The 22,197-nt window shown below is 37.8% G+C and overlaps 1 protein-coding gene across 1 annotated transcript in view; it reads right to left on the bottom strand.

The window, feature by feature from the left end:
* Positions 1-20,607, bottom strand: part of SAP30 (Sin3A associated protein 30) — a 93,297-nt gene extending 72,690 nt beyond the window's left edge. The window contains exon 1 of the mRNA XM_053703832.1: positions 20,166-20,607. Coding sequence (XP_053559807.1) covers positions 20,166-20,411 — 246 coding nt within the window. The 5' untranslated portion in view covers positions 20,412-20,607. The remainder of the gene's footprint in view (positions 1-20,165) is intronic.
* Positions 20,608-22,197: the final 1,590 nt, after the last annotated feature.

Below are 22,197 nucleotides of genomic sequence, written 5' to 3'. Positions count from 1 at the left end.
GGAATCGCTGCTCCGGTGTTCCACGCTTGCTAGGAATAAAAGGAAAGTATTTTAAAAGAACGGCTTCAATGAAAACTTTCATGAATGAAAGTGCCGCTGTTTTTAATAGTATTTTAAAAAACAGGGCTTTCATTCGTGAAATTTGACATTCACTTTAAGTGTAAATGCCTAATTTAAAATCAAATTTCATTTCAAAATGACCTGCAGAAAAATATTCATTAAAAATAAATCTCCAATTCAATAAACCAGAGCAGACTTCTTCCCAAACTCTATGGGGGGCGCTAAAGGCATTTATTAGGGGATTCTGTATCTCTGAATTTTCCAGATTTAAGAAAAACAGGGGAGGCCCTTTGGGTCAACTGGGAGCCAACCTAAGAAACTTAGAGAAAAACAACATAAGTAATCCATCCGTTTCCGTGTCAGATGAAATTGGTATCCTTAAACAGCAAATTCTCCAGCTGGAACAAGATAAAGTTAAAGCTAATTTAGCAAAATTTGAACAACTAATGTATTACAAGGGCAATAAGGTGAATGAGCTTCTTGCGCGGAAGCTTAATGCTAGGACTGCTCATTCCAGGATTCAGGCCATAGATGTCAATGGGTCCAAAATCTTAGCACCTGAAGCGATAGGTGATGCCTTTGCCGATTACTATTATAAGCTATATAATATAGTGGAGGTAGAAAATTTAGCTACACCCCCTCAGGAGTTCAGCTACACCCCCACAGGGGTTTCTGGATACCCTGGATCTCCCTGAACTTTCGGAGGATGCAAGAAGCGCACTTCTGCTTCCATTCACCAGCAAGGAAATATGTAAGGTCATCTCCCAGCTCAAGCCCAACAAGTCTCCTGGACCAGATGGCTTTACTGGCTCCTTCTATAAGGAATCCAGGCGACACTTGGCTCCCATTTTGTGTTCCTTATTTACTGAAGTGGCCAATTCCGGTAGTTTCTCTAAAGAGTTCCTAGAAGCATCTATTATTGCAATCCCTAAACCTGGGAAAGATCCCTTGTACTGTACCAGTTACAGACCTATCTCGCTCATAAATTTAGATGTAAAGCTTTACTTTAAACTATTGGCTAATAGGATTGTCCATATGCTGCCCAATATAATCCAGATAGACCAAGTTGGCTTCACCTTTGGTAGGCAAGGGCCTGACAATACCTGCAAATTGCTACAGGTCTTTTCGGAATTAGCTAAACTGGGAATTTCCGTTGTGGTCCTGTCACTGGACGCTGAAAAAGCATTCGACAGGGTCCGATGGGAGTACATTTGGCAGGTTCTGAAGACATTTGGCTTTCCCCCACCATTCATTAAAATGGTTCAAGCACTATACTCTGCGCCTTTTGCAACTATTAGAGGAGTAGGCTTTAGATCTAAAACTTTTTCCATAGCGAATGGCACCCGCCAAGGTTTCCCTCTTTCGCCCTTGATTTTTGCGATAGCCATGGAACCTCTAGCTCAAGAAATTAGACGCTCCCAAAGAATTGAAGGAGTAATGATAGGTGAGAGGCTTGAGAAGATTGCTTTCTTCGCAGATGATCTAACGGTCTTGTTAACTAACCCAAGCTCTTCAATACCAGAAGTCTTAAAGACTCTAGAATTTTTGGGGACTCTAAGTCTTTATAAAGTAAATGTACTCAAGACTGAAGCCTTGGCTATCAATATAGACCCTGTGACCCTGACAAACCTCAAAACCCGATTCTCTTTCACCTGGCATAGGGAACTTATAAAACATCTAGGGATACTGCTTGGCCCAGATATCAATAAGGTCATTAAGCACAACTTTGAGCCACTGATCGCTGAAATCAAGAAACTTCTAAAGAGGTGGGATTTCAGGGAAATCTCATGGATGGGACGAATCTCTACCTTGAAAATGTCCACCTTGCCCAAAATCCTCTACCTCTTTCGGTACATACCTTTCACTATTCCAAAAGTCTCTCTCAGTTCCACTCCTTGTTCATTAACTATGTGTGGAAAGGCAAACAACCGAGAGTGGCAGATCGTATTCTCCAACGGCCTGTATGCAGAGGCGGCATTGCTTTTCCCAATATATACCTATATCATGACGCAACTAGATTGACCCATATTGCTGGTTGGAGCAATGAAGAAGAGAAACCTGTGTGGTTTCTGATTGAAGCTGCTGTCATTCCTAAGTATCTTCACCTAAAAGACCTAATTTGGGTTCCCAAACATAGGCTCCCTGATCTGTTAATCATGAACAGCATAATCCTTGACAATTGCCAGACCTGGCATAGACTTAGACACTATAAGGGAATAGCTCCACACCCCTCACCTATCCACAGTCTTCAGGGTCTTTTGACAGGCCTTCCGAATATTCATGTACAGTACTGGTCCTCATGGAACATTGCTTGTACAGGAGACCTCTATCACCAAAAGAGGATGCTGAAATCCAGGCAAATAGTGGACCAAGTGGATGAGGCTTCCAGGTGGCTTATGTTTGAAAGCCACAGAATATTGGGATATTGCCAGGCTTGGGGATTCCCCAAGACAAATCTTAGGGAGAACACTAACTGGGAAAAAGGATGGACATAAGGGACCAAGCTTATAAGACCTCTTACAAATCACCACATAATTCTTCTAAATGATTTTAGTGAGACAATACCATGGCAGATAAAGGCCTGGGGTCGTGAGATGAATGTCCAGATTACCCTAGAAGACGTAGACCATGCGACAACGATTACTAAATCGGCTATACATTGTGTATCACACTTAGAGACCTACTTTAAAGTCCTTCTAAAATGGTATCTAACTCCCCTTAAACTATCTAAGATCTATCCCTCTGCTTCTCAGCAGTGCTGGAGGGAATGCAGTCAACAGGGTTCTGATATTCATATATGGTGGTCCTGTGAAAAAATTGCCCCTCTGTGGAGCGAGACATTTTCCTTACTCACAGACCTGGGTTTTTAATTTCCCAGGTCTCCTGCTCTGGCTCTTCTGCATATAGGTCTACAAGATTTGCCAAACTTTCAACAAAAGTTAATAGCTGTAATTCTGATTGCTGCGAAAGTCTCTATTGCTAGGGCATGGAAAAAGATGGAGGCTCCTACTTTGGCTCAGTTAACACAACTTAGACTACTTAGCTTCTATGGAGCGGGGCTACTATAACGCGACTGAGCGTATGAACAAATACTGGATGATCTGGAGCATGTGGCTCCTTAAACCTCCTTAGGTTCCTGCAGGTACTTAATAACCACTAAGGTCTATGGACCGGTTCCCTCCCCTTCCCCCTTGGATGTACCCATACCCCTTACCCTATTTCCTCTCCCTGCACCCCCCTTTTTTTTTCTTCTCCCATTTCTTCTCTCTCTCCTTTCCTGCCTTCTGTTCTTTCAGTTCTGTACTGTACTCATGTGATGTGCAGGCTACACAGATTCTGCTGGGAGTAATGTATCATTATCATACATCACACATATAAACTGCAACATAGGGAATACACATCATTGCAATACTCAGCTACGGTATTGATTTATATTGCTCTAAGGATCTTTGCCTATGAGATGATAATACCTCCTATGAGATCTTTTACCCTAAGTACAAAAGAAAGTAAGTTGTTCCATTGGATACAATTGACTCATGTGAAAAGAAAAATAATTCATATGTTGGATATGTACAAAACTTTATTCTACTCTGTACACTTAAGTGAATTGATTTGTGTTATGTTATGTTTCTATTGTGTACTTTAAGCTATTCAATAAAGCTTTTTTGAAAATAAATAAATAAAAAATAAAAAATCTCATCGCAGAAAGTGAAAGAAAGTTCTGCATCTGGGGTGTTGATGTTGCTTCCAGAGGTAGTTTGAAAATCCAACAGACTTAAAGGGACAGTATACACCAATTTTCAAATAACTATGTAATAGACACTACTATAAAGAATAAGATGCACAGATACTGATATACAAATCCAGTATAAAACTGTGTAAAAACTTACTTAGAAGCTTTCAGTTTAGCTCTGTTGAAAAGGTAGCTGGAAAGCCCACTTGAAGTGGGAAATAAGACACTCCCCCCCCCTTCTTTTGCATATGAAAAGACCCTTTACACAAACAGGAGCAAGCTGAAATAGGTATCTGACGGTATTCTCATAAAACTTTGGGGCTTGGTTAGTAGTCTGAAAAACAGAGTAATGTTATTTAAAAATAAGCAAAACTATCCATTTAAAAAAAAAAAAAAACTTTATGGGCTATATAAATAGATCATCTACAAAACATTTATGCAAAGAAAAAAAATGAGTGTATAATGTCCCTTTAAGAATAATAGGGAAGGGATTTTACAAACTGAATTGTGGCAACAGTGGCATTCTATGAGTCACTGAGCTCTTCAGTATGACCCGTTGCACTGCCAATGTTTGTCTATGGAGATTATGTAGAAACAAAAGATTTTCAAATAAGAACCAGAGAGCCCATGTTGACTATGAATTCATACCTGAAATGTAGACATATGTAATACTAGATAACATTTAAAGTAATAAAATTTCCTAACCATTATAAGCTAAAAGTTAATTTAAGGTGCATTGTACACTAGAATTATCTTTCCATAAATGTTTAATAGTTGATTCATTTACTGTATACAAACCATCAGGGAATATTTTTGTAATAATGTTGCTTATTTTTAAAAACATTGTACTGAGTTTTAGACCGCAAACCAAACCCCAAAGTAAAAGGTGCATACGTTCTTAATATTGTATGCTTACAGACTCCTGCTCGCACTGGTTCGTGTAAGAAGCTGCTCATGTGCAAGGGTTCCCCAAATGTCACCACTACTGTGAACGCTGTAACATTGCCATGTTTGCTGTTCTTTTTTAATTTTGGATAATAAAGTGTTACATTTTGTTTTACTCTGTCAGGTGCATGCCATGTTTTGGATCTTGATGCAGTATGCAAGATGATTGCCATTCCACTGTGCACCTTATTGAGCGGTCTTACCCCACGTACAGTGGGCGTGTGCTTAGGAGATAACAGGAGTCCCGGATGTACTGTGGACGCTGCCTGACTGGAAAAAAAAAAGGTTTAATGGCATGCTCCCATTTGTGTAATAGGTCTTTGCACGCTCCTATACTTTTGATTGCTTGTGTGCAAGATTTTTATGTACAAATTATTTTAATATGAGATGTATTTGACTAAGGGGGCAGCTCCGCTCTTCGTTTCCTAGAAACTGCTATTTCGAAAACTCTGAACTCAATCTAAATTACAAGTCTGTATTTTGCTGTGATCATGCTCCGATTGCCACAACTGAATCACATTCTGAAGTTTACAACTATTCTCTGTTAAAAGTTGTGATTACTCAACATTCTGGTGCAACTAAAAATACTCAGAACTCTGCATATATATATTTCAGTTAACCAAGCTGTTTTCCTGTGATTCTCCAATTATTGCCACAACAGTCTTGTAACTTATCTAGAGCTACACTGCTTATATTACGTTGGCATCTGCTCTAACTTATATTGTGTACTGTGAACCCTGCATTACCCCTTTAACTTGGTAAAGCTATATTATACATTCTGAATCCTACAACACATTTCCAGTTTGCTTAGTGTGAATTCTGTCTCCTATCATTCGTATTGTATCTCTATGGATCTTTTGCCTTGTATGTCAAGATTACAGCCATGCTCTCTAAAGCGCAATACTACAGACTCGATTTATCAAGCCCTTCTCCTCCCTTCGACTGCAGGTTCTCACAAGAGAACCAACGGACCAGATTGTGACTGGCCATGTGCAGGTTGCACGTGAGCACAAAATAGCGCTCGTGGGCAATGTTAAATTCGGGCAGCGGATTGCTGCCCGCCACAGGAGACCTGGGGTGGATAGGGGCAAATATGTATGCCCCTGTCCACCCTTGATGGATAAATTGAGCCCTATCCGTTTCCTCTGAAGTCTGAATATGTTGCATAGATCTGTTTTACACTTCATGAACCATGCAATAACTCCTAGAAACTATGAATCACAGAATTAAACTATCCACGTCCAGAATACTGTTCACCAGGGCAGGGGTCGCTGTCTCCAATTCCCTACCACGGCCCAGAGGGTCTGTCTCCTGAGGAGTCATACATCGGAGCGTGACAGACAGGCTCCTATCAACCACCTGTGTCCCTCATACTCAGCCACAAATCTTGGTAAGTATGATATTATGAGCTTCAGTCTGAAATAGTAAAAGTGCTTTAATTTGTAAAAGATATAACAGGAAAATATAGCTAAACATATAATAACTAAGAGCATACTGAGGTTCAAAGTGTGCATGTGTTTTAAAAACACATGGCAATAATGTTTGTAACAATGTTACACATATAGTGCATATCCATAAACCTTCCTGAGTCTACTCTCATGGCACACATTTAAGTTTCAGTAAAAGATACCAAGAGAAAGAGGTAAATTTAATAACAGAAATAAATTAGATTTTTTTTACTAAATCATAAGCTCGCAGAATAATGAAATTTATGATTCAGTTAGACAGAGCATGCGATTTTAAATAACTTTCCAGTTTACTTCTACTATCAAATTTGCTTCATTTACTTAGTATGCTTTGAAGAAGAGTTGGCTCAGAAGCAGCAATACACTACTGGGAGCTAGCTGAACACTTCTGAAGCAATGCACTGTTAGTGCAGCTGGCTTCCAGCAGTACATTGCTGCTCCTAAACCTACCGAGCTATGCTTTTCATCATAGGATAACAAGGCAGCAAAGCCAGTTGTATAATAGAAATTAATTGGAATGTTGTTTTTATCAAATAATGAAAGTTTCATTTTGACCTTAACATCCCTTTGAAATAATTGAATATATTTAATACAATAATAAATAGATGTGCTGACCAGCCCCTCAAGGAGTAACGTTAGTTGTCAGGTTAAGCAGTTATTACCCATAAACACAGCAAGCTTTACATGTGAATGTCAGCCAGAAGTTGAAGCACCTTATCACATAGCTCTTCAATATTGCATGGGCAACCAGTTATGTTCCCTTATCCAGTACATCAGAAATTCCCATGCAAAATTCCTCCCATATCTTTAATCAGGGTTTCAAATTCAATGCCTTTCCATCTGTTTATAAACATTTTTATAATGTGATTCTGAGAGAACCCCTACATTGGACTGTAATAACACTGTAATAACACTGTAGAATCATCCCTAGATATCAGAAAACAATTTTCCAATAGCTTTTGTATGGTTTACAAAGGTTATTCGAATATTTAGCTATCTATTGATTTAATATGTGTGGTATAAATCAATGCAATATAGCAATATATTCCAAATTAGCAAATATATTGCTGACTATAGATGATTAGTTCTAAAAGGAATGGATATAAGTTTCATAAAGAGAAATATCTGAATATATAGTATATACTAATATATTTCCTTTGTGAACAATGGTACTGGCTTAAAAATCAGTTTATATCTAAACACCCGAGCATACGGTATTGCATTCTGTTTTTCATATTTGTGCAAAAACATCTTTCATGAAGCTGAGTTTTTTTCTAATGTAACTGTGGTATATGTACTTATTTTGTTATGAATTGCATGTAATGGGCCATTCAGGTCATATCACTTATCTGTATGTATCAGTGCGGTACCTTTAAAAGAAAATTTGTCTCAGCAGGACGAGATCAGCTAATGGCTATTTATGCTCCGACTGGTGATCAGCTGTTATGTCTATGAGTAAGGCTGTATTTGCCGAAACGCGTTAGCCACTTTCCTGTTGAGAAGCTTGATTTTAAAAGCTTTTTTATGCCTAATGTATTCCGTCTCAAATAAAGTATCACCTTTTTACTAAAGCGCCTGGAGGTTTGCCGGAGTATTTTCCTGTTCCACTTTACATGTGAATGTCAGCCAGAAGCTGAAGCACCTTATCACATAGCTCTTCAATATTGCATGGGCAACCAGTTATGTTCCCTTATCCAGTACATCCCAAATTCCCATGCAAAATTCCTCCCATAGCTTTAATCAGGGTTTCAAATTCAATGCCATTCCATCTGTTTATAAACATTTTTATAACGTGGTTTTGAGAGAAACCCCCCCATACATTAGACTGTAATAACACTGTAGAATCATCCCTTTATATCAGAAAACACATTTTCCAATAGCTTTTGTATGGTTTATTAATAGGGTTGCGCCGATACCGATACTAGTATCGGTATCGGTACCGATACCAAGTTTTTGCATGAGTACTTGTACTCGTGCAAATGCACCGATACTTAAACCGATACCTCCACTTCCTACCCATATGCTACCTTGTGGTGTTTTTTCAAACTGCATGTTCCCATTTCATTTTAAACTGGAGTGGAGACTAAACTAAAAATTGTTCACTACTGTTCTGCCAATACAAATTGCTGTTATTTGTATTATTGTAGTAGAGATCACTGTACCTCGTTCAGACAAACCCCTGAAGTACTGGGCAGTTAATAAACAGATTTCCAGCTCTGGCTAAAATGGGCCAAAAATATCTTTCTGCCCCATGCAGTATGGTGGAAAGTGAAAGACTGTTCAACTTAGAGTCGGACCTCCTGACAGATGTCAAATTGATGTTATATAACAGCCCTACAACCCAATTGCATCACCCCTTTAAATTTAATATTTTATTGTAATATTTTTTATTTATAAACATGTTCAGTAAACTTTTGACAAATAAAACTGTTTTATTATTTGATAATGTCTTTTGAATTACAGTCCTTTATAATTAAAAAGAAGAAATCTTAAAGGGACACTGAACCCAAAATTTTTCTTTCGTGATTCAGATAGAGCATGAAATTTTAAGCATCTTTCTAATTTAGTTCTATTATCAAATTTTCTTCATTCTCTTGGTATCTTTATTTGAAATGCAAGAATGTAAGTTTAGATGCCGGCCCATTTTTGGTGAACAACCTGGGTTGTCCTTGCTGATTGGTGGATAAATTCATCCACCAATAAAAAAGTGCTGTCTAGAGTTCTGAGCCTAAAAAAAACTTAAATGCCTTATTTTTCAAATAAAGACTGCAAGAGAACGAAGAAAAAGTGATAATAGGAGTAAATTTGAAAGTTGCTTAAAATTGCATGCTCTATATGAATCACGAAAGAAAAAATTTGGGTTCAGTATCCCTTTAAATAATTAGTCTGTATCGGTAATTGGTATCGGTGAGTATTTGAAAACAAGTATCGGTACTTGTACTCGGTCATAAAAAAATGGTATCGGTGCAACCCTATTTATTAACATTTCTAATTGTACAGCACTGTCTTTTTTCCAATGTTAAAGGGATACTAAACCAAAAATTTTTCTTTCATGATTCAGATGCTCTATCTGAATCATGAAAGAAAAAAAGTTGGGTTCAGTGTCCCTTTAAAGAGAAAAGTGCATCTGCCTCCAATAACTCTATTGTATTCTTCTTGCTTGATAAAAGCATACAGAAGTTGTATTATATATTGTTTGTTATAAAAGGCTCAAGGAAATGTACATTTTATTTTGATTAATTTTCTTAGATAGACCAGATATGGGAACTGGCCTGCATCATATTCAGAGTCTCCCAGCAGATGCTCTGTGAGATCTTATGCATTTCCCAGATCTGTTATGTCAGGGTTTGGTTTAGTATCCTTACCTGTGGATGTCTGGAAAACTGAGTTGAAGAATTCTGGCTTTTGAGATGTAGTGGTTGATGTTCTGTTAAAAGTTTTCTTTTTTTCAGGATATAATAGAGTCTGAGTTGTCTACTCAGCATAGATGCAAAAATAGTGTTTTTCTCTCAAACCCCATCAGTTTCTGAAATAATTATATTTTTGCATCAGAAGAACCCCTGGGATCTTGATGTGAATGTTCAACATACACACCTCTAAGTATGATCTGCAGTTTCTGGAGTTAAATGAGCCTTATGTCATTTTGAATATGAAATATTACTGCTTTTGATCACTTTACAACCCAGGATACATAGCATTGCACCTCTATGGGATCTTCCATCTGCTCTGAATTCTATAAAAACTTCTCCCAGTAGACCGCTGATGCAAACTTGCCTGTGGCTACTTCTTTAAAATGTGTTTCTTTTGACAATCACATCTGCTTGAGGAGCGTCTGATTTGTAAGTCCTTGCTTCTGCTTTTACATATATTATTTTTCACTCAGTTAAAGTTATACTCTAAACTTTCCTGATACTACACAAGGATGTTTGGATTTCCACCGCAGTCAAGAAGTTGTGCTGCCCACTTTTGTCACGGTTGTCGCTCGCCAGAGGAAAAGCATTTGTTTTTCTTAGATCTGGTTCACTATTTGATTGTGTACATATTACGTATGGGGAAAAAAAAAAAAAATCATGACCAGTTGCTGGAGACTCAATTAAAGGATACTGGATGAGGATTATGCCAGCCAAGAATACTACTGCAAAGTGTATTGTCTTGGTACAACCAAAGCACTTAAAAATGCATCATCTCCCAGTTCCGCTTGGTTTGCAAGTACAAACAGAATAGAATACAACACCTTCCTGTGTGAGTGCATGCTGTAGCTAGAACGTTGCAAATTCTGCACCTTCGCGTTTCCTCTTGGTTTGCAAGCATGTTCATCTAGGGTAGTTTACAATTCCTGGGCAGCAATACCATCAGAGTCTCCATTGGACCATTGTTGAGACACTGACTGCTATGAACTTTCTATTATTTTCATGGATTAAAGTGAGAAGAAATACTTTGACATTGTAATCTAAAATGTTTAGTTACTGTAGTAGAAAAAAAAACTTGCAATATAGTTTCATTATTAATTTTGCCCATTTATCCTGTCATTTAATTCTGAAAATTTCATTTTTCTCGGTTCTGGGAATACATTTTACAGATTTCACAAATATAAAGGGATATGAAACCCCTAAAAAAATATTTTGCGATTAAGACAAAGCATACCATTTTAAAAAAAGTTTCCAATTTACTTCTATTATCAATTTTGCTTCGTTTCAATGATATTGTGTGTTGAAGAGATACTTAGGCCTAGATTTGGAGTTTGGCGGTAGAAGGGCTGTTAACGCTCCGCAGGCTTTTTTCTGGCCGCACCATAAAATTAACTCTGGTATCGAGAGTTCAAAAAAATGCTGCGTTAGGCTCCAAAAAAGGAGCGTAGAGCATTTTTACCGCAAATGCAACTCTCGATACCAGAGTTGCTTACGGACGCGGCCAGCCTCAAAAACGTGCTCGTGCACGATTCTCCCATAGGAAACAATGGGGCTGTTTGAGCTGAAAAAAAACCTAACACCTGCAAAAAAGCAGCGTTCAGCTCCTAACGCAGCCCCATTGTTTCCTATGGGGAAACACTTCCTACGTCTGCACCTAACACTCTAACATGAACCCTGAGTCTAAACACCCCTAACCTTACACTTATTAACCCCTAATCTGCCGCCCCCGCTATCGCTGACCCCTGCATTATATTATTAACCCCTAATCTTCCGCTCCGTAAACCGCCGCAACTTACATTATCCCTATGTACCCCTAATCTGCTGCCCCTAACACCGCCGACCCCTGTATTATATTTATTAACCCCTAATCTGCCCCCCTCAACGTCGCCGACACCTGCCTACACTTATTAACCCCTAATCTGCCGAGCGGACCTGAGCGCTACTATAATAAAGTAATTAACCCCTAATCCGCCTCACTAACCCTATAATAAATAGTATTAACCCCTAATCTGCCCTCCCTAACATCGCCGACACCTAACTTCAATTATTAACCCCTAATCTGCCGACCGGACCTCACCGCTATTCTAATAAATGTATTAACCCCTAAAGCTAAGTCTAACACTAACACTAACACCCCCCTAAGTTAAATATAATTTAAATCTAACGAAATTAATTAACTCTTATTAAATAACTTATTCCTATTTAAAGCTAAATACTTACCTGTAAAATAAATCCTAATATAGCTACAATATAAATTATAATTACATTGTAGCTATTTTAGGATTAATATTTATTTTACAGGTAACTTTGTATTTATTTTAACCAGGTACAATAGCTATTAAATAGTTAGTAACTATTTAATAGTTACCTAGTTAAAATAATAACAAATTTACCTGTAAAATAAATCCTAACCTAAGTTATAATTAAACCTAACACTACCCTATCAATACATTAATTAAATAAACTACCTACAATTACCTACAATTAACCTAACACTACACTATCAATAAATAAATTAAATACAATTGCTACAAATAACTACAATTACATAAACTAACTAAAGTATAAAAAATAAAAAAGAACTAAGTTACAAAAAATAAAAAAATATTTACAAACATAAGAAAAATATTACAACAATTTTAAACTAATTACACCTACTCTAAGCCCCCTAATAAAATAACAAAGACCCCCAAAATAAAAAATTCCCTACCCTATTCTAAATTAATAAATGTAAAAGCTCTTTTACCTTACCAGCCCTGAACAGGGCCCTTTGCGGGGCATGCCCCAAGAAAATCAGCTCTTTTGCCTGTAAAAAAAAAACATACAATACCCCCCCCCCAACATTACAACCCACCACCCACATACCCCTAATCTAACCCAAACCCCCCTTAAATAAACCTAACACTAAGCCCCTGAAGATCTTCCTACCTTGTCTTCACCATCCAGGTATCACCGATCCGTCCTGGCATCCGGTGCTGAAGAGGTCCAGAAGAGGCTCCAAAGTCTTCCTCCTATCCGGCAAGAAGAGGACATCCGGACCGGCAAACATCTTCTCCAAGCGGCATCTTCGATCTTCTTCCATCCGGTGCGGAGCGGGTCCATCTTGAAGCAGCCGACGCGGATCCATCCTCTTCTTCCGTTGTCTCCCGACGAATGACGGTTCCTTTAAGGGACGTCATCCAAGATGGCGTCCCTCGAATTCCGATTGGCTGATAGGATTCTATCAGCCAATCGGAATTAAGGTAGGAATATTCTGATTGGCTGATGGAATCAGCCAATCAGAATCAAGTTCAATCCGATTGGCTGATCCAATCAGCCAATCAGATTGAGCTCGCATTCTATTGGCTGATCGGAACAGCCAATAGAATGCGAGGTCAATCTGATTGGCTGATTGGATCAGCCAATCGGATTGAACTTGATTCTGATTGGATGATTCCATCAGCCAATCAGAATATTCCTACCTTAATTCCGATTGGCTGATAGAATCCTATCAGCCAATCGGAATTCGAGAGACGCCATCTTGGATGACGTCCCTTAAAGGAACCGTCATTCGTCGGGAGACAACGGAAGAAGAGGATGGATCCGCGTCGGCTGCTTCAAGATGGACCCGCTCCGCACCGGATGGAAGAAGATCGAAGATGCCGCTTGGAGAAGATGTTTGCCGGTCCGGATGTCCTCTTCTTGCCGGATAGGAGGAAGACTTTGTAGCCTCTTCTGGACCTCTTCAGCACCGGATGCCAGGACGGATCGGTGATACCTGGATGGTGAAGACAAGGTAGGAAGATCTTCAGGGGCTTAGTGTTAGGTTTATTTAAGGGGGGTTTGGGTTAGATTAGGGGTATGTGGGTGGTGGGTTGTAATGTTGGGGGGGGGGTATTGTATGGTTTTTTTTTACAGGCAAAAGAGCTGATTTTCTTGGGGCATGCCCCGCAAAGGGCCCTGTTCAGGGCTGGTAAGGTAAAAGAGCTTTTACATTTATTAATTTAGAATAGGGTAGGGAATTTTTTATTTTGGGGGTCTTTGTTATTTTATTAGGGGGCTTAGAGTAGGTGTAATTAGTTTAAAATTGTTGTAATATTTTTCTAATGTTGGTAAATATTTTTTTATTTTTTGTAACTTAGTTCTTTTTTATTTTTTGTACTTTAGTTAGTTTATGTAATTGTAGTTATTTGTAGCAATTGTATTTAATTTATTTATTGATAGTGTAGTGTTAGGTTAATTGTAGGTAATTGTAGGTAGTTTATTTAATTAATTTATTGATAGGGTAGTGTTAGGTTTAATTATAACTTAGGTTAGGATTTATTTTACAGGTAAATTTGTTATTATTTTAACTAGGTAACTATTAAATAGTTCTTAACTATTTAATAGCTATTGTACCTGGTTAAAATAATTACAAAGTTGCCTGTAAAATAAATATTAATCCTAAAATAGCTACAATATAATTATAATTTATATTGTAGCTATATTAGGATGTATTTTACAGGTAAGTATTTAGCTTTAAATAGGAATAATTTATTTAATAAGAGTTAATTAATTTCGTTAGATTTAAATTATATTTAAGTTAGGGGGGTGTTAGTGTTAGGGTTAGACTTAGCTTTAGGGGTTAATCCATTTATTATAGTAGCGGTGAGCTCCGGTCGTCAGATTAGGGGTTAATAATTGAAGTTAGGTGTCGGCGATGTTAGGGAGGGCAAATTAGGGGTTAATACTATTTATGATAGGGTTAGTGAGGCGGATTAGGGGTTAATAACTTTATTATAGTAGCGCTCAGGTCCGCTCGGCAGATTAGGGGTTAATAAGTGTAGGCAGGTGTCGGCGACGTTGAGGGGGGCAGATTAGGGGTTAATAAATATAATATAGGGGTCGGCGGTGTTAGGGGCAGCAGATTAGGGGTACATAAGGATAACGTAGGTGGCGGCGCTTTGCGGTCGGCAGATTAGGGGTTAATTATTGTAAGTAGCTAGCGGCGACGTTGTGGGGGGCAGGTTAGGGGTTAATAAATATAATACAGGGATCGGCGGGGTTAGGGGCAGCAGATTAGGGGTACATAAGTATAACGTAGGTGGCGGTCGGCAGATTAGGGGTTAAAAAAATTTAATTGAGTGGCGGCGATGTGGGGGGACCTCGGTTTAGGGGTACATAGGTAGTTTATGGGTGTTAGTGTACTTTAGGGTACAGTAGTTAAGAGCTTTATGAACCGGCGTTAGCCCAGAAAGCTCTTAACTCCTGCTTTTTTTCTGCGGCTGGAGTTTTGTCGTTAGATGTCTAACGCTCACTTCAGCCAAGACTCTAAATACCGGAGTTAGAAAAATCCCATTGAAAAGATAGGATACGCAATTGACGTAAGGGGATCTGTGGTATGGAAAAGTCGCGGCTGAAAAGTGAGCGTTAGACCCTTTAATCACTGACTCCAAATACCAGCGGTAGCCTAAAACCAGCGTTAGGAGCCTCTAACGCTGGTTTTCACGGCTAACGCCAAACTCTAAATCTAGCCGTTAGGAAGGCATTTGGAGCACTACATGGTAGGAAATACTGCTGCCATCTAGTGCTCTTGTAAATAGCCATTTAGCCACAAATAAGCAAGCGTAACCCAGGTTCTGAATAAAAAATGGGCCAGCTCCTAAGCTTTACATTCCTGTTTTTAGATAAAGATAGCAAAAGAACAAAGAAAAAATGATAATAGGAGAAAATTAGAAAGTTGCTTAAAATTGCCTGCTCCATCTGAACCATAAAATAAACGAAAAATTGGGTTTACTATCCCTTTAAAGGGACAGTATACTCTACAATTGTTTTTCCCTTAATGCTTTTCCATTTACTTTTTTACCACCTGCAGAGTATACAATGTATGAGATTTGCTTTTTAAAGGCTTATTTGTGTATATGAATTAGCTGGTTTTGTGTTTTGAAGCCACAACCTAATAAAATGGGTTGAGCTTGTAGGTATAATCAGTTCTCACTACTTTATCACATTGTATAAATATTCCTGCTTCTTTATCTTATATCTGTCCATAAACCAATCACCAATAATTAGAGAGAACAATGGAAAATTAACATTGTATTACCTTATCTATTTTATAACCCACTGGGAGTGTAATTTCTGCTAACACAGCTTGGCTTTGAGGCCAAACATTTTCAGGATGGGTTGGGATACCATAGGCTAAATAAAATATTTTAAATGCTAATATAAGGCTAATGGAAATACTTGTAAACAATGTAATACACTCCAGCAGGTAAAGTGGATAATTGGGAACAAATTAAAAGGGATACATGTTTTGAGTAAACTATCCCTTTAAGGGCTTCATATAAATGTATTAAACATACAAATAATATATTTCCTAAAAATGTCTAGGAGGAACAAGTATAGAGTGAGTGCACCTAGTGTGTGTATATTAAGAGATAAATAATTTTTATCTAAAGAAAATAGTTTTTGTAACCTCGCTCTGTACCCTACAATAATTGACAGTTGTTCCTTCAAACGACTGTCTAATAAATGAAACGTGAATTAACCAAGGTGAGGGGAGCTTACGGTGTGGGTTAAGAGAGTTGTGTCAGAGTGTTTTTCACTATGTGTATTATCACAGTAGAAATGAAAATAAAAGTAATTAAGCTTATATATAGATAGTATTTATTTAAAACACTTAAAACAAGTTGAATTGTAAGTATAGAGCTCTAATACTTTAAAACATTAAAAACAATATACAATTAATATAAGGACAACATTGGAGAATTATGAACAGTCTTTTTGATTTGTTTTCAATTTGTTCATATAGTCTGATCAATTAATTTGATTGATTTCGTTTTTTGTTTAGAAAGTTTTTTATATATGAATGTTTTACTTTTACTCACGTTTTTGTCTTGAATAAAAAACTTTTAAAATGGCCTTAGTATATGTCCAGGATGGGCCGTTGAGGAGACAAAAGGAAATAGATGACAGTCTTATGTTTAAGACGCTCTTTATCTTAAAAGGTCAAAAATTGCAACTTATGAAAAGAAAAGTTGTAACGTTGTTTCAAATTTTTTGCAAGTCTTTTAAGAGGAGAGACAATTGGTGTTTCTATATTGGATATATCTGGAGAAATCGATTTGCTTAAGGTTTCTTTGCCAATTTCACTTGTAGATGTGATGTTTGATATTTGATAAAAGGAAGGACTTGTTGGTCTCCGAGACTTTTTACCCTGTTTGTGGTAGATTTGATGTATAGGGTTTGTAGGAGTCTCTAGGAGGCTTGTAGTGTTTGTTGGTATTTGGGTCTTTGGTCAAAATCGTGATCGTTGGTCTCTGAGACTGTTTACCCTATTAATATGGTGAATTTGATGTTCAGGGTTTGCTGGAGTCTCTAAGAGGCTTGTGGTATTTCTGGATAAATAATATCATCCAGAAATACCACAAGCCTCTTAGAGACTCCAGCAAACCCTGAACATCAAATTCACCATATTAATAGGGTAAACAGTTTCAGAGACCAACGATCACGATTTTGACCAAAGACCCAAATACCAACAAACACTACAAGCCTCCTAGAGACTCCTACAAACCCTATACATCAAATCTACCACAAACAGGGTAAAAAGTCTCGGAGACCAACGAGTCCTTCCTTTTATCAAATATCAAACATCACATCTACAAGTGAAATTGGCAAAGAAACCTTAAGCACATCGATTTCTCCAGATATATCCAATATAGAAACACCAATTGTCTCTCCTCTTAAAAGACTTGCAAAAAATTTGAAACAACGTTACAACTTTTCTTTTCATAAGTTGCAATTTTTGACCTTTTAAGATAAAGAGCGTCTTAAACATAAGACTGTCATCTATTTCCTTTTGTCTCCTCAACGGCCCATCCTGGACATATACTAAGGCCATTTTAAAAGCTTTTTATTCAAGACAAAAACGTGAGTAAAAGTAAAACATTCATATATAAAAAACTTTCTAAACAAAAAACGAAATCAATCAAATTAATTGATCAGACTATATGAACAAATTGAAAACAAATCAAAAAGACTGTTCATAATTCTCCAATGTTGTCCTTATATTAATTGTATATTGTTTTTAATGTTTTAAAGTATTAGAGCTCTATACTTACAATTCAACTTGTTTTAAGTGTTTTAAATAAATACTATCTATATATAAGCTTAATTACTTTTATTTTCATTTCTACTGTGATAATACACATAGTGAAAAACACTCTGACACAACTCTCTTAACCCACACCGTAAGCTCCCCTCACCTTGGTTAATTCACTAAAAATGTCTAGGGGCAAGGACCAGATTTACATAAAGTTGCAGAGTACCCCCCCCCCCCCCCCCCTGCAGAATGTTGTCCCCTCTGTAAACCTCTTTTCAGTTGTGGCCACACCTTACCACCTTATCTGGCCATCCAACAAAGTCCCCAAAGATCAAAGAACATTTTTGTTACACTTTTTTCCCCAAGATTACAAAACGTAGTGCAGAGGTTCACATGTGCCCAATACCTGATCTACCAAGTCCACCATGGGAAATATAATGTTACTGTTTGTGTAAAATTACATTCAGATCATAAATTTACAATTTAACCAATAGTAAAGGAAGGCTGATAAACCTTCTTAAATTAAAGTATTAACATCCCAGACTCTCATGTCCGTTTGAAAATGCAAGTTCACTGCAGCCCCTGCTTCAGTATATCACGTTTTTATTGGTGACAGGGGCGGTGATGTGGAAATCTGTGCAAAAGGGTCGTGCTAAACAAATGTGTACATAGATTAAAATTACAATTTAAAAAAATAAATTAAGTACAGTGAGTTTATTATATTGTTATTCTAAAAACTGAAACGGACAATAACTATTTTTAGATATAAATGTAGCATGTCTTTTTGGGAGGCTCAAACAAGAAAACAACTTCCTGCTTTGTATTCTGTCTCAATACTGAACAAAGGACTACAAGTCCCATGATGCCTTTGAGGAGAAAACAAAACAGACCGAATCACCATAAACTACAGACAGCAGCAGCATCTGATTTTCTGAACAAGCAGAAAACTAACACGTCCTAACCATAATAACGTACTGTATAAATAGTATTTACATTCAAATAAATACATATCTTAAGCTCATGTATTTTTATTTTGCAGGGCACTTCGTGATAGAAAAAGTTAAAAAGTATTAAAGTCACCCTCACTCTCCATAACAAGCATATAGTCTTGATCCAGCCAGGCAGCTAAAGCCCTTTGTAGTTTAGCCTTGTGCGGCTGTAGGCTGAGGGGGCGGCGCTGACTGTGGATAAATAAGCCCTTAGTTTTGTCACGGTGCAGCACATGATGAGGCCGGAGAGCTTGCACGAACGTCATCTCTCACATATTAATCATGCTTAGTTAATAAATACAAGTGGGTTATAAACTAAATACGACGCTCGGACGTGTGCTAAGTATGTTCTTAGGGCTTGTTTAGTATGCAGCACCGGTCGGGTTGTTACTCAGTCTCCATACCCTGACACATGCTGCAATGTACTATTGTAACATGCACAGCAGCAGCCCAAGTCTATCTACTCGAAGAAAAAAAAAAAACGTTACTATTTATTCATTCCTAAGCAGCCTTATTCCTCTGCCCTGCAAGCAGACAGGAGGTAGCACTAGCAGGGGAATCTGACAGTGAAACGACTGGAAGCACCAGGAACAAAAGCAAAGTAAATCCTCAGATGTTCCAGAGAGATTCTTGAATCTCTTTCTTGGTGGATAAAACTACTCAGCCCTGTCACGTTACATAAGATTAACCGCTTGATAGAGAGCGTTCGTTGCAGCCCTTCCCGACAGCAAACTAATGTGAAATAAGTAAAACGACACAGTTATCATATTTACAAATGGTGCAGCAGCTCTGGGTCTTTTATTTACTTATATTTTGTCTACAGCAAATGCAGAGGAAAAGCCTAAAATCACAGAGAGTGAACAGCAGACAAAGGAAAAGTGCAATGACAGCAAGCATGTGTAATGCGGTGAGAGCGATTCGTGCTGAATGTAATATTCACCCATTTAATGCGCAAGTGAAGAAAAACAGGACATTTTTTTAACTGTGATCTGTATCGACAAAACAAATAATATAATGGTACAAAACACCCATTGAAAAAATACACGCAGGTTGTATTTATTTAGAAAATACGTGTAGAGCAGGAACATTTAGTCTGGAAACCCTAACTTCATTGTTCAACAGGATAAAAAGTGAAGCACTTTTTTCTTTAGTTTATATTAAACATTGTGCAGTGGGAAGTGAAATTTGTGTGCTGATCCTGTGATCATCATCCTTGGAATCGCGGATGAGAGTTGACTACTTTGTTGTTATTGCCTATTGGCCTCGTATCTACACTGCAGAGACTGAGAGTGGGAAATGAAAGCAACAAAGTACACAAAGCTTCCTCATTAAAAAAAAAAAAAAACTCCCATAACACAACACACACACATTGATACTATTAGGGCCATTTAAACACCAATGTTCTCTAAGCATTTAAGACACACATTTAATACGTAGCTATAACTTACGTATGCATTTGATTTTCAGTCTTTTATAGATTAAAAAACAAGAACACAGACTTACTGTTTTGTCCAAATCAATCTTGACTTTCTTTTGGGAAATGCTTTTCTGGATCCTTTTACTAAAGCTGGCATTGCCTGCAGGCCGGTTGCACCTCTCCCCTTCATCTCTAAGACAGCAGAGCTGACCATTCAAGGGACCCAAACCCACCCCCACCACTGGTGGTGTTGCTGCTGCTGTTGTTGTAGGAGAGGTCAACTCTCCCCCTGTATCACGGTGTAACTCTTCAGATGGAAACCCATTCATCATCTTGAATAAATGCCGTGTGTTTCTGTGCTAGATTGTTGCTATGTAGTTCTAGCCAAGCAAATGTGTGTGAGAGAAGCTATGCATGTGCAAAGGCTACAATAAACATCAACAAACTCTGCAGTAACATATGCTGAGCCGCCTGTGCATGTGTCAGTCTGTGTTACACTGCAAATGCTTCTTGCAACGTTAGGCAAAGCTCCTCCCTGATCCGTCAAATACATTCCCTGCTCACGCCCCTATAAACTCTGCTCTCTATCCACAGAATAACAAACTTCTAAACAATGCTGATCCAATGATTTTCAGTGGTTTAAACTGCAGATAGTTATTATTTCAAATAAAGGATATATTGTGCTTTCCCACAAGTTCATTTAGCTGATAAAGAGAAATATGCTTTGTTTAGTGAGCACTTCCGTGTTTTTTTTACTTAGTGGCATTTCAATTTAAAGGGACACTGAACCCAAATTTTTTCTTTAGTGATTCAGATAGAGCATGACATTTTAAGCAACTTTCTAATTTACTCCTTTTATCAAATTTTCTTCATTCTCTTGGAATCTTTATTTAAAATGCAAGAATGTAAGTTTAGATGCCGGCCCATTCTTGGTGAACATCCTGGGTTGTTCTTGCTGATTGGCGGATAAATTCATCCACCAATAAAAAAGTGCTGTCCAGAGTTCAGAATAAAAAAAAGCTTGGATGCCTTGTTTTTTTAAATAAAGATAGCAAGAGAACGAAGAAAAATTGATAATAGGAGTAAATAAGAAAAATGCTTAAAATTGTATGCTCTATCTGAATCATGAAAGAAAAAATTTGGGTTCAGTGTCCCTTTAATATACTAGAAGTGGAATATGCAGACACAAAGCTATATTGTACTTATAGCCATACTCTCTGCAGGCCTAGGTATTTGCTTGGTTATTTATTTAGAAGTTCAACGTTTAGGTTAATAATTATAATCCTGGGGAAAATTTCTGACCAAAACATTGGATTCAATTATGGAACTACTAGAATATATTTTTTTCCCATGTATACAAACATTAAAGGGATACTGAACCGACATTTTTTCTTTCATGATTCGGATAGAGAATGCAGTTTTAAGCAACTTTCTAATTTATTCCTATTAGCAAATTTTCTTTGTTCTCTTGCTTTCTTTATATGAAAAAGAAGGCATCTAAGCTAAGGAGCCAGCTAATTTTGGTTCAGAACGCTGGACAGCACCTGTTTATTGGTGGTTGACCTTTATCCACCAATCAGCAAGAAGAACCCAGGTTGTTAACCAAAAACAGAATTTATGCTTACCTGATAAATTACTTTCTCCAACGGTGTGTCCGGTCCACAGCGTCATCCATTACTTGTGGAAATGTTCTCCCCCACAGGGAAAGGCAAGGAGAGCACACAGCAAGAGCTGTCCATATAGCTCCCCCTCTGGCTCCGCCCCCCAGTCATTCGACCGACGGTTAGGAGAAAAAGGAGAAACTATAGGCAGGGCCGTCTTTAATACTGACTGGAACCTGGGCAAACATTTTCTTGCCCCCCCCCCCCCCCCATGCAATTTCGCTCTCCACCCCAACATCCCAAAAAACAACTCAATTTATTTTATATATTTTTTTAAAATATTAGCCCAGCAGTGGATCATCCACTGCTGGGCTAATCATTAAAAAAATTGCAATATGTGAAACTGGACCTAAGCAGTACTAATAAGTAAATAAATATATGAATTCCTCCACTCTGGATTAATTTAATATGCTTTTGAATGTGATTCTGGTGTGAGGTTAGCTGGTTAAAGAGATTT

The sequence above is a fragment of the Bombina bombina genome, chromosome 2 (genome assembly GCF_027579735.1).
Source record: "Bombina bombina isolate aBomBom1 chromosome 2, aBomBom1.pri, whole genome shotgun sequence".
Taxonomy (NCBI): domain Eukaryota; kingdom Metazoa; phylum Chordata; class Amphibia; order Anura; family Bombinatoridae; genus Bombina; species Bombina bombina.
Note: the sequence above shows the minus strand (reverse complement) of the source record. Positions and strands in the feature narration are given on the sequence as shown.